Source organism: Scophthalmus maximus, chromosome 9 (assembly GCF_022379125.1).
Source record: "Scophthalmus maximus strain ysfricsl-2021 chromosome 9, ASM2237912v1, whole genome shotgun sequence".
In the NCBI taxonomy this organism is placed as follows: domain Eukaryota; kingdom Metazoa; phylum Chordata; class Actinopteri; order Pleuronectiformes; family Scophthalmidae; genus Scophthalmus; species Scophthalmus maximus.
Window position 1 is genome coordinate 13,250,205 of NC_061523.1, and position 21,846 is coordinate 13,272,050.

At 43.4% G+C, this 21,846-nt stretch overlaps 6 protein-coding genes across 25 annotated transcripts in view; all 6 read left to right on the forward strand.

The window, feature by feature from the left end:
• Nucleotides 1-21,846, forward strand: part of LOC118319082 (protocadherin gamma-C5-like) — a 205,374-nt gene that overhangs the window by 63,408 nt on the left and 120,120 nt on the right. The window lies entirely within an intron of this gene.
• Nucleotides 1,314-3,788, forward strand: LOC118319084 (protocadherin gamma-A11-like). Its single transcript, XM_047334668.1, has one exon. The coding sequence runs from the start codon at nt 1,404-1,406 to the stop codon at nt 3,786-3,788; it is 2,385 nt and encodes a 794-aa protein (XP_047190624.1). The 5' UTR covers nt 1,314-1,403.
• On the forward strand, nt 4,085-8,430 carry LOC118319072 (protocadherin beta-3). The gene has a single exon (XM_047334659.1). It carries the CDS (start codon nt 5,325-5,327, stop codon nt 7,782-7,784), a length of 2,460 nt encoding a protein of 819 aa, XP_047190615.1. The 5' UTR covers nt 4,085-5,324; the 3' UTR covers nt 7,785-8,430.
• Nucleotides 11,764-15,217, forward strand: LOC118319067 (protocadherin beta-16-like). The gene has a single exon (XM_035649169.2). The coding sequence runs from the start codon at nt 11,853-11,855 to the stop codon at nt 14,409-14,411; it is 2,559 nt and encodes an 852-aa protein (XP_035505062.2). The 5' UTR covers nt 11,764-11,852; the 3' UTR covers nt 14,412-15,217.
• LOC118319985 (protocadherin beta-11-like) lies at nt 15,471-18,148 on the forward strand. The gene has a single exon (XM_047334598.1). The coding sequence runs from the start codon at nt 15,599-15,601 to the stop codon at nt 18,146-18,148; it is 2,550 nt and encodes an 849-aa protein (XP_047190554.1). The 5' UTR covers nt 15,471-15,598.
• On the forward strand, nt 18,931-21,748 carry LOC118319066 (protocadherin beta-16-like). Its single transcript, XM_035649168.2, has one exon. The coding sequence runs from the start codon at nt 19,102-19,104 to the stop codon at nt 21,700-21,702; it is 2,601 nt and encodes an 866-aa protein (XP_035505061.2). The 5' UTR covers nt 18,931-19,101; the 3' UTR covers nt 21,703-21,748.

Below are 21,846 nucleotides of genomic sequence, written 5' to 3' on the forward strand. Positions count from 1 at the left end.
GTATGGAGGTTGTCTGGCGAGGCAGGTTTTAGGGTGCATTGAAATATAAGTGACTCTTTTGAATTTGAATTATCATTCCTCAGTGGGAACCTGCCTAGTTTTGCTGTTTGTTGGTGTTTTTAATTTGCACAGGTAAATGTATCGGCAGAATTTTTTTATTTAGGATTTCTGTTGGGTATATAACCCAAGCCTGAACTTATCTACCATCTCTCTCCCTCTCTCTTCATAGTTGCTTTAGACATACAGTGTGTGCCTGCAACATGCACTCATGTAAATGTTCCATCTGGTCTCACACTAGTGATATCTAGTAGACTTATTGTCTGAAAAGTTATGGATATCTTCACTGGTATATGTAGGTTTTTACATTTGAATCGAGTCCATTACACCTTTTTAACTGATTTGTTTATTCTCTCTTCCTTTTCTTCATATTCTGTCATAATTGGTTGATATGTGGTCTGACCACTGCAAGTGGACAAGACAGGTAATGCAAATGTAGAGAGAAAAATATAAATAGTTCGTTAGTCTGGACTGTATTGTGTCTGTCAAGGTTAGTTCTGCAGGGATCTTGTATGTCAGATGTTGTGCTCTGAATGATTGAATTTTATTAATTGTCGTGTGAATCATGCAATTTATCTACTGGGTGTTTTCACTGCACAGCCAGACTTTATCATCAGCTGGAGACACTGATTATTAATATTTCATCAGTTTGTGAGTTTGCTCAATATCAGTCATCTTGCTCATCAATCTGAAAGAATGAGAGGTTTTCATTAGTAGGTGACAAGCATTTGTCTTTTCCCGTGTAAAGTGGTTTTGGCAACAACTGTTCTTCTTGATTTTTTCTCTGCTGTGGTTTGTGTTTCTACCTATTCACATTATTTATATTGATCACCTGCATGATGCTATGTTTTGGTGAACATGAGACTGGGTGACTGTGTGAAGGAATGAAGTCTACACCAGAGGACACAGAGTGTATCCTCACAGTAAACTGACATTAAAATATATCAGTCACAACTTCTAAAATAGGACATTTGTGTTAAATCCATAGAATGAACAATGATATCAATGTGCATAATAATTATTTGTTGAGTTTGCCAGTTTCCTGATTGTTTCCTGATTTAAACTTTATTCGTGACTATAGTTTTATTTCTGTTTAATTATGAGCATGCTGCACCCAGTTTGAAGCACTGCTTTTGTTGACATTGTCAGTGATTTTGTAGAATCTAACTCACGGTGGCGCTATACACCAGGCTTAAGATATTTGAGTTCCTCTTTCCGTTGGTGTGGACGCGCATTCTTGTGCTCATATACGCACAGTCACTCAGAAATCGTCGTTGCTGTTCGTCTTGTGAGGTTGTGCTGCCTTTATTCGCTTTACTCTTCAACTCAGTAACTTTGATTTATTAATGGATTCGATAATTATCATCTTTCAGCCGCGCTGCGTCTGTTTCCTCTTTCTCTTTTTGCACATCGCGTACGGGGACATGAGCTATTCTTTTCCCGAGGAGATGAAACGAGGATCAGTTATTGGAAATATGGCCAAGGATCTCGGGCTAAAAACGGGCACGCTGTCTAACAGAAGAGCCCGCATGGACACCGACGGGACTGACACACGTTACTGTGACATCAACCTGAACAACGGAGAATTGATTGTTGCCGACAGGATTGACCGAGAGGGGCTTTGTGGCGAGAAGGCTTCGTGCATCCTCAAACAGGAGCTTGTGCTGGAGAATCCTCTCGAGCTCCATCGGATTAGTCTACACGTGCAGGATATTAATGACAACGCGCCACAGTTTAACGAAGAAATTATTAATATCGAAATTCAAGAGTCTGCAGACAGGGGAGCTCGTTTTGTGATCGAGGAGGCGCACGACGCGGATGTAGGACAGAATTCAGTTCAACAGTACAGCCTGAAGAAGAATGATCATTTCGTTTTGGCTGTTAATAATAATATACTAGAGCTTGTTCTTGACAAAGAGCTCGATCGTGAAAAGCAAGGGGAGATGAATCTGCTCCTCACAGCTCTAGATGGAGGCTCTCCTCAGAGATCAGGCACCGTGGTCATACACGTCACTGTGCTGGATGCTAATGATAACGCCCCAGTGTTCAGTCAGGCCGTTTATAAAGCCAGTCTGCCTGAAAACTCTCCTCCTGATACCCTGGTGGTCACAGTGAGCGCGACTGACGCAGACGAGGGAGTCAATGGAGATGTGACGTATGACTTTGGACACGTCACTGAAGACGTGAAGAAAATATTTAGTATTGACCGTAAAGTGGGTGAGATCCGAGTAACTGGTTCTGTTGATTATGAAACTACTACATCTTTTGAAATACGCGTTAAAGCGAAAGATGGTTTAGGGCTCTCATCTTATGCTAAAGTGATAATTTCTGTTACTGATGTGAATGACAACGCCCCTGTCATTAATTTGAAATCACTGACTAACCTCATACCTGAGAACGTGTCACCTGGTTCAGAGGTGGGCATCATTAACGTGCAGGACAGAGACTCTGAGAGGAACAGACAGGTTCGCTGCTCCATTCAGCAAAATGTCCCTTTTAAGTTGGTTCCTTCTATTAAAAACTATTATTCTCTGGTGACCACAGGACAACTGGACCGTGAACTAGTGTCAGATTACAACATTACAATCAGTGCCACTGACGAGGGCTCTCCACCTCTGTCCTCCTCTAAAACTGTTCACTTATCTGTAGCTGACATCAACGACAACCCACCTGTGTTTGAGGAACAGTCCTACAGCGCATATGTGAGTGAAAATAACAAACCTGGCTCCACTTTATGTTCCGTTACTGCTCGAGACCCCGACTGGAGACAGAACGGTACAGTGATTTATTCTCTGTTACCCGGTGAGGTGAACGGTGCCCCGGTGTCCTCCTATCTGTCAGTTAACGGAGACACGGGGGTGATCCACGCTGTGAGGTCGTTTGACTATGAACACTTCAGGAGCTTTAAAGTCCACGTGGTGGCCAGAGACAACGGTTCTCCTCCGCTCAGCAGCAACGTGACCGTCAGCGTCTTCATATCGGACGTGAACGACAACTCTCCTCAGATCCTGTACCCCGCCCCGGAGGGAAACTCCTTCATGACCGAGCTGGTCCCCAAAGCTGCACACGGAGGCTCTCTGGTGTCCAAGGTGATAGCGGTGGACGCGGACTCCGGACAGAACGCCTGGCTGTCCTATCACATAGTCAAGTCCACTGATCCGGGACTTTTCACCATCGGTGTCCACAGCGGAGAGATCAGGACACAGCGGGACATTTCTGAATCTGACAGCATGAAACAGAACCTTATTGTGGCGGTGAAAGATAACGGACAGCCCTCTCTCTCTGCCACCTGTTCCATGTACTTACTTATTTCTGATAACTTGGCTGAGGTGCCAGAGCTGAAGGACATTTCTTATGATGAGAAGAATTCAAAACTGACCTCTTACCTGATCATCGCGCTGGTGTCTGTGTCCACCTTCTTCCTGACCTTCATCATCATCATCCTGGGTGTGAGGTTCTGTCGCAGGAGAAAGCCCAGACTGTTGTTTGACGGAGCGGTCGCCATCCCCAGCGCTTATCTCCCTCCTAATTACGCAGATGTTGACGGAACAGGAACTTTACGCAGCGCTTACAACTATGACGCCTACCTGACAACAGGATCTAGAACCAGTGACTTTAAGTTTGTGACGTCTTACAATGACAACACGCTGCCTGCTGACCAGACTCTGAGGAAAAGTCCTTCTGACTTTGCTGATGCGTTTTGGGACTTAAATGGTTCTCCCGAGGTATGAACATTATTCATATCATATGTCCCACATGTGTAAATTTTTTTCAATATTGTCAATATTTAGTATTCTCTGTCTCATACTCTCACACACTCTCTCACACACTCTCTCACACACTCACTCACTCACTCACTCACTCACTCACTCACTCACTCACACACACACACACACACACACACACACACACACACACACACACACACACACACACACACAAAAACCTTACACACACACACACACACACACACATACACAAAAAACTTACACACACACACACACACACACAAACACACACACACACACACACACACACACACACACACACAAAACCCCCCACTGGTATTGGTATTAGTGGCTTCTTCCTCTGTCCTTGGTGCTGAACACTGATTTCGTGATGCAGTGACATTTTACCCAATATTTCGGGGTATCTACATCGTACTGCCTAATGTCTTTATCAGTCTATAATAAACAGTACCGTACTATGATTTGGTTTTAAACTGTCATCATACCATATTTTTTAGAACTTCAAAAGGTCAATATAACTGGCTTACTCTGGGGGATTGTTAGACGTGTTGGGGTGTGTTCGTTATCTGTGTTGTGTTCAGTGCCATGTAGTAAACCACACAGAGGGAAATCATTGAATAAATTAACGCTTAGGTGAGAGCACTGCCCCCTGATAATTGAATTGAAGGTTTACAACGCTATAAAACTTTCAACCTCTGTAGCACCAGTGTCATTTGCAAAACAAGTTAACGTACGTCTTCACGTTAGACGTCTCCACAGTTACAGTATGACTTTATTCATGTCTGTTGCAGGGCAAGTTGCTGTAATACACCACCACAAACTATAGAAATTTTTAGACATTAGAAAAAAGTAGATGGTATTAGTTAAATTGGAGAGATTTAAATGTATTTAAATTAGATACAAATCCAAAACAATAGTACGTAACCTTTACAAACGTCCAGTCCATGGAAACACTATAGAATTCCATTGCTTTGTTCAGGAGTCTGTTTTAGTCTTTAAAACATTTTTGTCCATTCTCTGCTGCTTCAAACATGGATGGTGTTCTGCTTTTTTTTATTTTGATTTGCCACAATTTGATTTGGTCTTATCTTGATCACGTATGTTACTGAACATATGATACATTTGTCTCTTTGAATACTGTACAGTCCACTGTTGTAATTATCCTCCCAGTCTCCTGGTGACGCTCTTTTATAATGTCTGACTCGTGGATGCTATGCCGTGTCTCGCCCTATCTGTGTCAGTGGAACTGGAGAATTGGGTTGGAGCCGAGGGCTGTGTGTGCCTGTGTGTGCTTGCGTGGGTGTGCAATGGGGGAGGGAGGGGGTGAGTGCGAGAGAGAGAGAGAGAGAGAGAGAGAGAGAGCGAGAGCGAGCAGTGGTGAAATGGGAATAAGAGAGGAATCCAAGCTGACAGCTTTCCTAATAGAGCATGATTAACTCAGCCGGAGAAGCAGGGAATCGTTGTATTACAGCGTAATTTTCAGTTCCATTTTTGGATGTATATGCTTAGGATTTGGCTATGATGTCGACAGTGCATTTGTTTCTGAAAGCATGTTCAATTATGGAGCACTCGAATAACTTCAAACGGTGGCTGCGTTTTCTCGTGTTTAGCCTCCTTTTTGGCGTTTCGTTTGGAGAAGTCCGTTATGTGCTTCCAGAGGAGATGCAGCGGCGCTCGGTTATCGGGAACGTTGCGCGGGATCTCGGACTGAGAGTGGCGGAGCTCGGTGCTCGTCGAGCCCGGGTTGTTGCAGAGGGAACCGGCCAACTGTGTGAACTGGACACTGCGTCAGGCAATCTTTTGATCAGCCAGCGGATAGACCGTGAGGAGCTCTGCGCACAGGCAGCTGTCTGCATCGTACAGTATCAGCTCCTCCTGGAAGATCCCCTTCAAGCATTCAGCCTAGTTTTGGATGTTGCAGATATAAATGACAACAGCCCCGTTTTTGTTGCGGGAGAGATACATTTAGATTTAGTCGAATCCACAGTTCTAGGGAGGCGCTTTCCGTTGGAGAGCGCGCATGACCCCGATCTGGGCACCAACTCTGTGCGTGAATACAAACTGAGCCCGAATGATCATTTTGCACTGGAAATGAGTAGGCAACTAAACGGCAATGCCTATCCTGAACTGGTTCTCAAAAAAGCTTTGGACCGGGAGGCACAAGCTGAACATTTCCTGAAAATAAATGGAATCGACGGGGGTAATCCACCCCGATCGGGAACTGCTTCCATCCACATCCGTGTTTTAGACGCCAATGACAATATCCCGGTTTTCAACCAACGAGTTTACAAAGCCTCTGTGCCAGAGAACGCGCCCTTTGGGACCGTCATATTAACACTGAATGCCACGGACTTGGATGAAGGTGTTTATGGAGAGATAACGTACTCCTTCAGTCACCTGTCGGACAAGATGGCGGGAGTGATTGAGATGAACCCTCTGACTGGAGAAGTACGGGTGTCGGGTCGTATCGATTACGAAGAGGCTAGCACGCACGAGTTGGACGTGCAGGCTAAAGATGGCGGCGGTCAGGCCTCTCACTGCAAACTTATAATTGATGTCATTGACGTAAACGACAATGAACCCGTGATAGAAATAAAGTCGGCCTCTGCTAACTTGGCTGAAGACTCTAAATCAGGAACAATGGTCGCTCTGATTAATATCTATGACCTGGACACCGGAAGCAGCGGGCGTGTCACGTGTACGATCTCCAACAATGCTCCATTTAAATTTGTTTCGGAGGTGAAAAACTATTACATGTTGGTGAGTGACGGAAAACTAGACAGAGAACTTCAGCCGGAGTATAACATCACAATCACTGCCACTGACACGGGCTCTCCTCCGCTCTCCAGTGTTAAAGTTCTCACCATCGTGGTCAATGATATAAATGACAACCCCCCGACTTTTACGCAGAGCGACTACGATGCCAACATTTTGGAAAACCAACCCATCGGCACGTTTGTGATGCGAGTGAAAGCAGAGGACACTGACGACGGACCTAATGCTAAAGTGCTGTACCAGATATCCAACTCAGAAGTGTCCTCTTTTCTTACCATCAACTCTGACACAGGGGAGCTCTTCACATCGCACCCTTTTGATCACGAACAGTCAGTTCACTTCCAAATCAAGGTGATAGCTCGAGACGGAGGCGACCCCCCGCTCTCCACTACCTGCACTATAAACGTTTTCATCAAGGACCAAAATGACAATACACCTGTTGTCCTCTACCCGGTCCAAACCACCGGGTTCATCGCTGAAGATGTGGTGCCAATGGAGGCGCCCAGGGGCTACCTGGTTACCAAAGTGGTGGCTGTGGACGCCGACTCTGGCCACAACGCGTGGCTTTCCTACAGAATAATCAAAGCAACGCAGCCTAACCTGTTCGTGGTTGGTCTGCACACCGGGGAAATCAGAACAGTGCGAGCATTCATGGAGGACGATGAGTCGAAACAATCTGTTGTCGTTCTGGTAACGGATAACGGACCGGAATCTCTCTCCGCCACTGCTTCAGTCAGCATAGTGATCGGTGACGGCCTGCCCGTTTTAAACGAACTCTTTGAGTTCGCCGATGAATCACAGAACAGCGGTAACTTAACGCTCTATTTGGTCATAGCTCTGTCAACCGTGTCCTTCCTGTTCCTCCTGTTGATCAGCGGCGTGTTTTATTTTAAGCTCTGCCGTCGCAGTTATGTTTGCCGGTCCACCACCGCCAGTCTACCCGTCTTCCCCACCACCTACTGCCCCCCGAGCTTTACAGATTTAAGTCGCTGCGGGACCCTGCTGAAAGACGACCGGTACGATTCCTTCTTGACCACTGGGTCGTGGAGAGGCGATTTCCGCTTTGCCTCGAGCACAGACACTGACACGCTGAAAAAAAGGAGTGCAGCCTATCAGAAAAGCACCCTGAGGCGCACTAGTGCAGACAGAGCTACTCTGAAGGTGAGGGCAGGTGTCCCGCATCCGTTCTACGTGGTCCAGTGAGAGTCGGTCGAGACATACAGTAAATATCTGGTCAAATCTGTGCAATGGATTTCGTTCGGAACGTCTGACTCTCAGTTATTATAAATTCATAATTTTTTCAACTTTGTATAACTGCTAGAAACAATCATACTGTTGTCATGTTAACACTGACATATGTTGATGAATACGTTGTAAGTGCATCACAATGTTTTGGAATAGTCTTTGATATTTTCATGTACCCCCTTGTTCTCTTATTTTGTCCTGAGTGATAGTCTCTCTTTCTCTCTGTCGTACTCTCTCTTCTTCTAAACTGCTTGCTCACCATATTAAGTTTTCTCTTATTTATTATCTATAAATATGCATTGTTTCCGGAACAAGTTGACTAAACAGCTGGTTATAGAAAGTTCATGAACAGAATTAGCATGATTAGTATCCATTTTCCTCATAAAAGCTCAATTATAATTATTGAATTGTCAGTTATGAAGGAGAATATCACCCATTAAACAATTGCATATGGCTGATATATCTCATATTCTGCATTTGAAATGCATGGTTGACCTCCTCCGACAATATTTATCCCCTTGTCTTCCAAAAGTGATATAGTTGAGGGAAATATTCCTGGCTGTTGTTTTGCTTTGTCTGTGGTAAACTTGTTTTTCCCTATTTATATGATTTGCGGAAAATTGTCTCTTTTTTTACCATGAAGACACTTGATCTGGGTTTTGATGAATCTGTTGTGTTTTCTCAAATAACGCATGACTTGTTGTTTGACATCTTTGCACTACATGTCATGAATTTTTAACAACGTTTGAACAGACTGTATATATTTGATGAAAAATAAACATGAACAGAACATTGCGTTCTACTTCTCCATCGGCCCAACGACATGTTGCACAGAATCTGTGAAGGTCTTGAATGAAGCTAAAACACATCATAACCGCAATAAATGGTAATACTAATTTCATTCAAGAAAAAATATACTTATCAGCTAGACAATCCTTAAGTGATGTCATAACCTCTGGTTAATGACCTTCATACTTTTAGATAACTGTTTTTGGTCTTTTTAACGTGCGTCATTAAAAACCAGGGAGATACTGCAATTAGCATTACATGCATTCCAAGAAAACACAAATTTTAGATATATATATTTTTTTCTTCTAGAAAAACATTCTACATAGGAACGACTTTGTTATGACAAGTGGCAGAGACATAATTTGATAAGCTGTTCACATCTATTTACAAATGTTTATTAGTCATGTGAAGAACAGCACGTCGTCCTCGCTTGAGCAGTTTACAACATATTGGTAAATAAAATGTTGTATTGCATATTGTTACAGCATTGGAACCTGACAATCACATTTTCTATAGGTTTTAATTATGCATGGATATGTGTCCTTAACAAGTCAATCTCAAAATCATTTATAATTTGCATGGGTCTAACAGTTTTCTTGTCAAACGATTGATACCTTACAAAACGTTCTGATCATAGAATGAACGTTACAACTTACGCATCATGACACTAGTTTCAGACACGTGAGAATGAGGGAAACAAGCGGAGAACAACATGAACACTCAGGTCAGTGGTTAGAGTCGTGTGTGTGTGTGTGTGTGTGTGTGTGTGTGTGTGTGTGTGTGTGTGTGTGTGTGTGTGTGTGTGTGTGTGTGTGTGTGTGTGTGTGTGTGTGTGTGTGTGTGTGTGTGTGTGTGTGTGTGTGTGTGTGTGTGTGTGTGTGTGTGTGTGTGTGTGTGTGTGTGTGCGCCTGCTTCTGACTGTGTCATGGCAGTGAAGCAGAGAGGTTTTGTCATCAAAAGAGCTTGCATGTGAATTCATGTGTGTTCATCTTGGTGTTATAGCTGCTGGCCTGTTTGTGCTCCTAATTTCAGTTGGGGAAGGAAAAGGGGGAAGAAAAAAAACAAGCAGTGTTTAATCTTTTTTTAATTTTATCTGGGTTATGAGAACATGTTTTAAGCAATGTACTTGACAACATTGGAGACTGATAGAATAGTATGTCAATCAACACAAGCATCACAGAGCTTCCAGTGGTTTTCAACACGGTGTGCAGTTGTGTTTTGTTTCATAGGCATGCGTGGTGCAAATTAAGGACGGGATGAAATGTTGGAAAACCGCTCACAGATTGTGTTTCTAATCCTGGCAGTGCCCTTCTTTTAATGACACCTACAATATGCATTGCTTTTTAATTGTTCATAACATAGAGACAACATTTGTTTTACTGATTCCTATTAGTCTCTTGAATGTGTTATCTCCCAACTAGATGATCCATGCATATGAATGATAAAGAAAAAATTGTGGTCTAATCGGGATTCATACTAACTGCTCTCTTTTTTTTCTCCCTTCCTTTTTCCATGTTGCTCCTCCTGAATGGAACTTCCATTTTGTTTGATCAGGTAAGACAGTTTTCCCGTTCTTTTCTCTTCAAATCTCACACTATTGTTTTTATCACTCTGTTCTTAGTGTTACCGCCTCATCAACACCAAACTCAATTATCACAATCAATGTGAAACACAGTTGACCCAGAACAAGCTTCTGTCCATTTTCTATCTCCATTCTGTTCCTCTTTTTCTGGTTTGCACCCCACACACAAACATTTTTGAAATAGTGTCTGTTTCCTGCCGAAAGCTGCTGTGAAAGTCCTATTCCCGCAAGACAGAAATTTAGCAGTCTTGTAACAACAGCAGGTGCATTGGCCTTATTACAGTGTGCTATGCGACTCTTTCCTAGGATTTGAATGACATTAATATTAATAAATGTGGTTGCTGCTCTGCAGTCATGCCATGAATAATGCACAATCATACTTTGCAGAATGTTTTGCTTTGCGACTGTATATGTTAGTACTGTGTATAGTCCTAGAATTAAATAGGTAATCCTAACTGTGCAAACATCATGTCATGTTCTAGATACATATATATATGCTGTGAAATTTCCCTGTATTCGTTCTTGCTTGTGGACGAGTGTTGTAGTAGTTTCATTTTAGATGTTGATTCCATTGCTCATATGTAGGTCACTGGATTTATCAGTTACATTGGCTCAAGAGAGGGAGGATTATCTATCTATCCAGCTATCTATCTATCTATCTATCTATCTATCTATCTGTCCCTGTCTCTCTCAATCTTTATCTATACATTTGTCTGTCTGTCCAATTTTCCTGTTGTAAAAATATTCTGTTCACTTTCCCATTTGAGACATAAGGGAGCTGCTACATTTTAGCATGACACGGAGGGAAGATGTTGCTAGCCTCTTCCCAATACAGCCCTTAGTGTTCTGCTTACTCACTTTTAATTGCAGTTCATATCTAAACGTGGTGACTAGAACGGCTCACTATGATCATCAAATCATCACTTCATTCAAATCATGTTGACTTTCACTTCTTTGAGCATTATAACATTTTGATAGAAAGGTCCGGTTCTTACCTTTATATTTATGTTTTAAATCCTACATTTAAAAAAAAAGTATATTGCACTGCACAAAGCGCTGCATCATGTTTACAGGGACTGGCGGTAGGTTGTGCAGCTCTTCCTCTGTCCATGGTGCTGAAGTTTAGCTTCGCACAGATTGTGATACATTCTGTTATGTTTATAGGGACACTGGTACCGTTTCGGGACCTATCACACTAATTTAGAAATATGACTTTTCCATGAATATATATATATATATAAACATAACTCCCATTACCGACACATAATGTCAAATTGTTACTGATCACAACTCTGAATTTTCCGGTTCTCTTCTTATGTTGTTTTTTTTTTTTTTTGTTTTTTTTAGCCAGGACGTATTGTTTTGGATACTGTTAATAGATGCATATAGGACACGGGCAGTGGAAAAAAACCTTTCAGGATGATGATTAGTCTTTTTTAAATTTCCTGAAGAACAATTTCATTCTATATCTTATACAGAATGTATCAGAAACATCTAACCTGAGGTGTTGGATGTCTGGTTAGGAGAGTTTCATTTTGTATCCTCTAAGTGACGCTGTTGCCTGGTCAATCCATTCGACCATTGTGAGGCAGTCTTGTTCCCTCCCCTGTCTCTGCGTTTTACAGGAGACGAACTGCAGCTCATTTGATACACAGATGGTTAAGACTCCTAACGCGATAGTACATAAATCTGTAATCTACGCGTTTTCCTCGTTACATTCCTTCCATTTCTCGGTTTGCTTGGAAACCACCTTTTTTCGCATGGCATTTACAGAACATCGTCGAGACTGGGGAGTCAGATGGCGATTGTTAGGCAGATCGCGCGGCCCAGTGTACCTGTTTATGGTGCAGCTTATTTTTCTCGTTCGAACGGAGGCACAGATCAGGTATTCGATCCCAGAGGAGACGAAGAAAGGCTCCCTCGTTGGCAACGTCGCGCAAGATCTGGGTTTGGATTTGAAAAGGCTTCGCTCTGGACGGGCCCGTATCGTGACCGGAGAAAACGTCCAGTACACCGAGCTGAAGACGGACAAAGGGACTTTAGTCGTGAACGAGCGAATCGACCGAGAGCAGCTGTGTGGAGACGTGACACCGTGCAGCTTTACCTTTGAGATCTTACTGGAGAAACCCATGGAGTTGCATCCTGTGACCATAGAGGTGTTGGACGTGAACGACAACGCTCCCACTTTTCAAAACGCTCATCTGGAATTTGAAATAAGCGAATCGGCCGCGCTCGGTTCCCGTTTTGTTTTAGAAAGTGCGGACGATGCTGATGTTGGGCCGAACGGGCTGCAGAACTACATTTTAACCCCCAACGACAATTTTGGTTTGAAACAACATGTTAACCCGGACGGCAGTAAATACGCAGAAATGGTGCTTCAGAAACCCTTAGATCGAGAGGAACGGCCACGCCTGTCTCTGAAACTGCTGGCCGTGGACGGCGGAGACCCACAGAGATCGGGTACAGTAAATATAGGTATCAATATTTTAGATATCAATGACAATGCTCCCGTGTTTAATCAATCGAGGTATAAGGGCTCTGTGATTGAAAATGCACCAAAAGGTACTTACATTGTTACCGTGAATGCAAGCGACGTAGACAGCGGGTCAAACGGACAAGTCACGTATTCCTTCTCAAAATCAAAAGCAGGAATATCTGATTTGTTCGACATAGACGAGGCGACAGGGAAAATTTATGTGGCGAAGCAAGTTGACTTTGAAAAAGACAAAAAAATTGAGTTCAGAGTTGAAGCTAAAGATCAGGGAGGACTGACAGATTCGAGCAACGTTGAAATCGAGGTGATTGATATCAACGATAACGCTCCGGTGATTAACGTCATGTCCTTCACGAGCCCCGTGTCAGAGGACTCCCCTGCAGGCACCACCGTTGGAATCATTAATGTTAAAGATGTTGATTCGGGTGAAAACGGCCGAGTAAAGTGCACGATCGAAGGCAGCGTTCCATTTCAAATTAAATCCAACGTGAGGAATTATTATGCATTGATCACTGATGCTGCATTAGACCGGGAACACATGTCAGAGTGTAACATCACTGTCATCGCGTCAGACGCAGGGTTGCCTCCCCTCTCGACTAAAAGAACATTTTATTTAAAGATCTCGGATGTCAATGACAATGCCCCAGTATTTCCACGAGGCTTTTACAGTGCGTTCATTGCAGAAAACAACTCTCCAGGCGTTTCTGTGTTAAGTGTTAAAGCTGAAGACCCCGATGAAAACCAGAACGCCCGCGTTTCTTATATCTTAGAAGATTGTGAGATCGGTGGATCTCCAGTGTCTGACTATATTTCCGTTAATGCGGAAAACGGAGTAATTCGCGCAGTTCGTTCATATGATTATGAACAGATTAAAGAACTGATATTCATCGTCAAAGCCCAGGATGGAGGCTCTCCTCCTCTCAGTAGTAACGTGACAGTGAAAGTACTGATCCAGGACCAGAACGACAACCCCCCTCAGGTCCTGTACCCAGTCCAGACTGGTGGCTCTCTGGTGGCTGAGATGGTGCCTCGTTCAGCAGATGTGGGCTATCTGGTCACTAAAGTGGTGGCTGTTGATGTGGACTCTGGACAGAATGCCTGGCTCTCCTACAAACTGCAGAAAGCCACCGACAGGGCGCTGTTTGAAGTGGGCTCACAGAATGGAGAAATCAGAACGATCCGTCAAGTGACTGATAAAGATGCAGTGAAACAGAGACTGACTGTGATAGTGGAGGACAACGGGCAGCCCTCTCGTTCAGCTACAGTCGTTGTTAACGTGGCGGTGGCGGACAGCTTCCCTGAAGTGCTGTCGGAGTTCACTGACTTTACTCACGACAAGGAGTACAACGACAACCTGACTTTTTACTTAGTGTTGGCTCTGGCTGTAGTCTCCTTCCTCTTCATCACGTGTCTAGTGGTTATTATCTCAGTGAAGATCTACAGGTGGAGACAGTCTCGCGTCCTGTATCACTCCAATCTCCCTGTGATTCCATATTATCCACCACGTTACTCGGACACTTTGGGGACAGGGACTCTCCAACACGTGTACAACTACGAGGTGTGCAGGACGACTGACTCCAGAAAGAGTGACTGTAAGTTCGGCAGAGCTGGTAGTCAGAACGTGCTGATCATGGAGCCCAGTTCTACAGGGACGATGCAGAGGATGCAGAGTGAAAAGAGCATCCTGGATGAACCAGACTCTCCTCTAGAGGTTGGTTGAACGTTAAGCTTCGTCTCTGTATATCTGTTTGTCTGTTGTTATTTGATTTTGGTTAGCTCTTTTTTTTTTTATACTATATTGATTACAAGCGCTTTCACCCTCAGAACCATGGAAAGCTCTACTGGTTTGCATCATTGACATGCATTCTCCTTCTGCAAAGCTCTTGTTGGTTCAGCCTTGCGAGAGAATGAATATGTAGCATCCAATTTTAAATTGCAAAAGTCGATGTCCTAATAGCACTGCATGTATAGTGTTTAAGGCTTTTTCATTTGCTCACATATGGTTCACTTTGTAAAGGTTACTCTGACGTTGCTTTCCACCGTTAATTAATTCAGAGATATTATCGCTAGCGGATCCCAAAACAAATACAATGCAACATATTGAAGGTCACACATCCATCACCCTATCTCCACAGCCTTATTTTTCATAAGCATATGTCACTGTAGCCTATTTCCCACATTAGTAGCCAAGGTATTTTATTACTAAACACAATACTAGTAATTTCAATATCAGTGCAAATGTAACAATCTGTGAGATAATATATTATTGTTTTGGATGCATTACTGTTTCCCCATTGAGATGACATGTCTGTTTTTATAAAAATAACTTCACAAATAATTTCACTTGAGAATAGCAGTGTTATGTAATCGTTACCATCTGTTGCATTTTAAGCATGATCTTCTGAAGGGAGATTTCGATTGTTTTCTTTCTTTCAATTTGGATGGGTCAATTTTTTAAACAACAGTATTCACCCCCACACAGACTGAACTTGTTATAAACAATTTAATGTGTTGCCGTTTGGTTCTGTTTGAAAATGTTATCTTGAAATCTCATTCAATATATACAGAGGTTTTAATTATATCGTTGGTTTTGTTTAAACAATCTTGGTCCTGGAGTGGCCTTGGTCTCGTTTTACTTCCTCATTTTAGACTCTAAGCGACGCTGTTGGTCAGTGAAACATTTTCTGTGTCATGTCGTCATTCAGCCCAACCCCTGACTGACTATACAGTGAAGAAGGCTATCTCTGTGTTGTGTCGAGGTTTGGGGCGAACACGGTCTCACTGGCCTGCACGTAAACGTTGAAGTCGTGTTTAAAAGCTACTGTGCTGCGAATATCAGGACCTGGTTCATATGCGCATCAATTGGAATAACGAAGCTTGATTATTACTTTTTTTTCTTTCTGAACGATGGCACTGAGAATATCTACCACCTTCATGTCATCAAGATGGCGATTGTTTTGTGGACTGCGACGGCAAACAGGACTGCTCATGTTGCTGCTACATGCGATTTGCATGGTAGGTGGTCAGATTCGTTATTCTATCCCAGAGGAGATGAAGAAGGGCTCGGTCATCGGTAATGTGGCGCAAGATCTGGGTTTGGATCTGAAAAGGCTCCGTTCTGGGCGGGCCCGTATCGTGACCGGAGAAAACATCCACTACACCGAGCTGAAGACGGACAAAGGGATTCTAGTCGTGAACGAGAGAATAGACCGAGAGCAGCTGTGTGGAGACGTGACACCGTGCAGCTTCAGCTTTGAGGTGATTTTAGAAAATCCAATCGAACTGCACAGAATAACTGTCGAGGTTTTAGATATTAACGATCACGCTCCCGTCTTCCAAAATAAAGATAAACCTATCAATTTTGAAATTAGTGAATCGACTGTCGTGGGAGTACAGTTTCCACTGCAGAGTGCAGAGGATCTTGATGTGGGACTGAACGCGTTGCAAGATTATGTTTTGTCGCCGAACGACAATTTCATTTTGAAGCAACATGCAAACCCCGATGGAAGTAGATATGTTGAAATGGTTCTCCAGAAGCCGTTAGACCGAGAACAGCGGCCCCGTTTGTCTCTCAAACTAATCGCAGTCGACGGCGGAACACCACAGAGATCTGGTACAGTAAATATAGATATCACTGTGCTAGATGCAAATGACAATATTCCAGTTTTCAACCAATCTGTGTATAAAGCTTCTGTGATGGAAAACACAATTAAAGGCACACGGATTATCACAGTAAATGCCACAGACGCGGACAGTGGTTCAAATGGATTCATAAATTACAGGTTGTCTAACATGAAAGGAAGCACAGCGGATATATTCAGTATTGATGAAAACACCGGAACAATTTCTGTGTCTGGTCCAATAGATTATGAAAAAGACAAAAAGTACGAGGTGAGGGTTGAGGCAAGGGATCAGGGTGGTCTAACTGGGACAAGCAAGGTTATATTTGATGTTATCGATGTCAACGACAATTCCCCCGTTATAAATGTTATGTCATTTTCCAACCCTCTGTCTGAGGATTCGCCACTTGGAACAACCGTTGCTGTTTTTAACGTAAAAGATGTAGATTCTGCCAAAAATGGGCAAATAAAATGTTCCATCGATGGTAAACTTCCGTTTAAAATCGAGTCCTCTCTAACAAACTACTACAATTTAATCTCAGATCAACACTTTGATCGAGAATCCTTGTCAGAATATAATATAACAATAACAGCCACGGATTTTGGGTCTCCCCCACTTTCTAGTTCAACAAAATTACACCTTAAAATCTCTGACGTCAACGACAACGCACCATTGTTTGATAAAAGCAGCTACTCTGCTCACATCACAGAGAACAATTCCCCCGGAGTTTCAATATTTGCTGTCAAAGCGAGAGACTCTGACTGGAATCAAAACGCCAGAATCTCATATCTTCTAGAAGAAACACAGGTCAGTGGAAGTCCAGTTTCTACTTATCTGGCGTTAAACTCTGAAACTGGAGTTCTTAGTGCGGTTCGCTCCTTCGACTATGAGCAGATTAAACATCTTGAGTTAGTCATCAAAGCTCAGGACGGAGGCTCTCCTCCTCTCAGTAGTAACGTGACAGTGAAAGTACTGATCCAGGACCAGAACGACAACCCCCCTCAGGTCCTGTACCCAGTCCAGACTGGTGGCTCTCTGGTGGCTGAGATGGTGCCTCGTTCAGCAGATGTGGGCTATCTGGTCACTAAAGTGGTGGCTGTTGATGTGGACTCTGGACAGAATGCCTGGCTCTCCTACAAACTGCAGAGAGCCACCGACAGGGCGCTGTTTGAAGTGGGCTCACAGAATGGAGAAATCAGAACGATCCGTCAAGTGACTGATAAAGATGCAGTGAAACAGAGACTGACTGTGATAGTGGAGGACAACGGGCAGCCCTCTCGTTCAGCTACAGTCGTTGTTAACGTGGCGGTGGCGGACAGCTTCCCTGAAGTGCTGTCGGAGTTCACTGACTTTACTCACGACAAGGAGTACAACGACAACCTGACTTTTTACTTAGTGTTGGCTCTGGCTGTAGTCTCCTTCCTCTTCATCACGTGTCTAGTGGTTATTATCTCAGTGAAGATCTACAGGTGGAGACAGTCTCGCGTCCTGTATCACTCCAATCTCCCTGTGATTCCATATTATCCACCACGTTACTCAGACACTTTGGGGACAGGGACTCTCCAACACGTGTACAACTACGAGGTGTGCAGGACGACTGACTCCAGAAAGAGTGACTGTAAGTTCGGCAGAGCTGGTAGTCAGAACGTGCTGATCATGGAGCCCAGTTCTTCAGGGACGGTGCAGAGGATGCAGAGTGAAAAGAGCATCCTGGATGAACCAGACTCTCCTCTAGAGGTGAGTTCCCATAAACATGACTTTCAATTCGCGCCTCTATGCTTGTCTCCCTCGTTGTTATATATTTGCTCTAAGAAGGTTTTATACACTAAGCTATGACTTTCAGAACCGTGGACAGCATCTCAGTTAGTTTGGACCAATCATCGAAATGCTTCTTGTGAAAACGCGTCCATGTCATTCAAACTGTTCATATTTCCTTTCAAAAATATTTACTTGGGTTTTCACTGAGAAATGCAAAATATGACTTGACAACTTTTAAAAATAATTAATAGCCACATTTACATGAGAAAAATCTTGTTGCTCATGTTTCACCTGGCAATTATGTTTTTCTGCAGTGTACTGAATGCACACACATTGCCGTAAAGCAGAACATGTCACAGCTTATGGAAAATTTACATGATTGCTGAAGCTCCCACATATGAATTATTTATGTAAGAACCTGTAAGAAATTGATTGTCTTAATGGAAAGGGCAATAGTCTTGCAGAACTAAGAGGTGTGCGTTTTACAAGTTGAGTAACTTTTCTGTAGTTTGAGTTGTTTCTGGATATTGAACAATGTTTTTACTTAATTTATTGTGCTTCAGGGTGGAATGATAGATAGTATCATATGTATTTTTAATGATTATGATACAATCGTTTTAGAAATACGACAATATAAGTATTCCTTCTATTTTGAGCGCTTTGACTCTTGAGGGGGTCGCTGGCATCCAGTTGTTATGAAAGGTGACTGCAGTTATTTTCCTTCTAAGGTCTGATATTCAGTCACTGGACTCTAAGGGACGCTGTTGGTTAACCAAAAACAAATCCGGGAACTGTGTTAGGCGGTGCCTTCCTTCATTCTGCTCTGTGGTGGGTGAATATGCTTTAGACCGCGAGGGACGTGGGCGCAGTCGGGTTGATTTTGAGTTGACTCTTTTTTTCTACGCGAGGAAGGATGATGTTACTTAATTTTTTTTATTCGAATAACTGAGACTTGAATTCCGTTATTGTTATTAATTGTTTTTTTTACGTAGTGTTTGGATCGTATCATTTCATATCAGTCATTTGAAAACATGGATTTCGGAAAATGTCTCTGCCGGACTCCAAGATGGCGTTTGTGCTGCAAACTGTCGCCACGGAACATTCTGTTTCTCTTTTTTCTTTGTCACATTGCAACGGGGCAAATACGCTACTCGATCCCAGAAGAGATGAAGAAGGGGTCTCTAATCGGGAATGTCGCATTGGACCTGGGAATAGATACGCAAAGGCTCCGTTCTGGCCGGGCCCGTATCGTGACCGGAGAAAACCTCCAGTACACCGAGCTGAAGACGGACAAAGGGATTCTAGTCGTGAACGACAGAATAGACCGAGAGCAGCTTTGTGGAGACGTGACGCCGTGTAGCTTCAGTTTCGACTTGATTTTGGAGAGCCCTATGGAATTACACCACGTCACTGTCGAAGTATTAGACATAAATGATAATTCACCTTCCTTTCATGAGCGCGATATGAGACTGACGATCGGAGAATCTGCCGCTCCGGGAGCGCGTTTCGTTCTGCCAACAGCCAATGATCCAGATGTAGGAGTGAATGGCCTTCAGGACTATCATTTATCTCCGAATGACAATTTTATTTTAAAAAAGCACTCAAATACTGACGGAAGAAAATATGCGGAGATGGTACTGGAGAAACCGTTGGATAGAGAGCGATACCCGAGCCTTTCCCTCAAACTGATAGCAGTGGACGGTGGGACACCACACAAATCTGGTACAGTAAATATAGATATCACTGTCCTAGACGCTAATGATAATTCTCCCGTTTTCAATCAGTCAGTCTACAAGGCCACTGTGATGGAAAATTCCGCAAAAGGAACCTACATAATTACTGTGAATGCAACTGATGCCGACAGTGGATCAAATGGTTTGATTTATTATTCGATTTCCAAAATGCAAGGCAATATTGGCAGTATTTTCGAAATTAACAAGACAACGGGTGTGATATTTCTTGTAGGTCAGGTTGACTTTGAAAAAGCAAAGAAATATGAAATACGCATTGAAGCGACCGACCAAGGAGCTTTGACAGACTCCTCCAAAGTTGTAGTTGATGTGATTGACGTGAATGACAGTCCCCCTGTCATTAATGTCATGTCATTCACTAGTCCTGTGTCAGAGGACTCTCCTCCCGGTACAACTGTTGGCATCATAAATGTAAAAGACCTGGATTCAGGTGATAACGGACAAGTGAATTGTAGAATAGAACAAAACGCACCTTTTAAGATCAAATCTAATTTAAGAAATTACTATACATTAGTAACAGACACTGTATTAGATCGTGAAAGTGCTACAGAATACAACATCACTGTTGTAGCGACAGATGCAGGAATTCCTCCTCTCTCCACAAAAAGAACCTTTCATTTAAAGGTCTCTGATGTGAACGACAACGCTCCGGTGTTTTCACAAAGTGTTTACAGCGCGTTCATCGTGGAGAATAACTCTCCCGGTGTTTCTCTTCTCACCGTTAAAGCTATTGATCCTGACGAAAACCAAAACGCCCGAATATCTTATATTCTGGAAGATAATGACGCGGGCGGATCTCCAATTTCTGAGTACGTTTCTGTCAGTTCAGAAAGCGGAGTGATTCACGCAGTGCGTTCTTTCGATTATGAGCAGATCAAGCAGCTTGTATTCATAGTCAAAGCTCAGGACGGAGGCTCTCCTCCTCTCAGCAGTAACGTGACAGTGAAAGTACTGATCCAGGACCAGAACGACAACCCCCCTCAGGTCCTGTACCCAGTCCAGACTGGTGGCTCTCTGGTGGCTGAGATGGTGCCTCGTTCAGCAGATGTGGGCTATCTGGTCACTAAAGTGGTGGCTGTTGATGTGGACTCTGGACAGAATGCCTGGCTCTCCTACAAACTGCAGAGAGCCACCGACAGGGCGCTGTTTGAAGTGGGCTCACAGAATGGAGAAATCAGAACGATCCGTCAAGTGACTGATAAAGATGCAGTGAAACAGAGACTGACTGTGATAGTGGAGGACAACGGGCAGCCCTCTCGTTCAGCTACAGTCGTTGTTAACGTGGCGGTGGCGGACAGCTTCCCTGAAGTGCTGTCGGAGTTCACTGACTTTACTCACGACAAGGAGTACAACGACAACCTGACTTTTTACTTAGTGTTGGCTCTGGCTGTAGTCTCCTTCCTCTTCATCACGTGTCTAGTTGTTATTATCTCAGTGAAGATCTACAGGTGGAGACAGTCTCGCGTCCTGTATCACTCCAATCTCCCTGTGATTCCATATTATCCACCACGTTACTCAGACACTTTGGGGACAGGGACTCTCCAACACGTGTACAACTACGAGGTGTGCAGGACGACTGACTCCAGAAAGAGTGACTGTAAGTTCGGCAGAGCTGGTAGTCAGAACGTGCTGATCATGGAGCCCAGTTCTACAGGGACGATGCAGCGGATGCAGAGTGAAAAGAGCATCCTGGATGAACCTGACTCTCCTCTAGAGGTTGGTCAAATAATTTATCTTCGTGTGTGTGAGACACTTTTTTCCCCCTTTTTGTGTTCAATTAGATTGATGGTGCACAGTTCACCTTCATTTTCAGCACCATGGACAACGTCTCATTTTACATTACTTACCTGGATTTCTGCTACATTATTTATATTCAAATAGGTCAATTGTACCAATTGTCCTCCGCCATTATTGTACTTCACTTTCACAAAGGCATTGATTTAATTTAGATTAGCTGCATTGTTTAATGCAAGTTGATATTTTTTGATCCGAACTAATCTTGTTCATTCGACCCGTTGATTAACA

Coding starts and splice junctions, on each gene's coding strand:
- LOC118319084 (XM_047334668.1), top strand. CDS start 1,404: ATGGATTCGATAATTATCATCTTTCAGCCGCGCTGCGTCTGTTTCCTC.
- LOC118319072 (XM_047334659.1), top strand. CDS start 5,325: ATGATGTCGACAGTGCATTTGTTTCTGAAAGCATGTTCAATTATGGAG.
- LOC118319067 (XM_035649169.2), top strand. CDS start 11,853: ATGGTTAAGACTCCTAACGCGATAGTACATAAATCTGTAATCTACGCG.
- LOC118319985 (XM_047334598.1), top strand. CDS start 15,599: ATGGCACTGAGAATATCTACCACCTTCATGTCATCAAGATGGCGATTG.
- LOC118319066 (XM_035649168.2), top strand. CDS start 19,102: ATGGATTTCGGAAAATGTCTCTGCCGGACTCCAAGATGGCGTTTGTGC.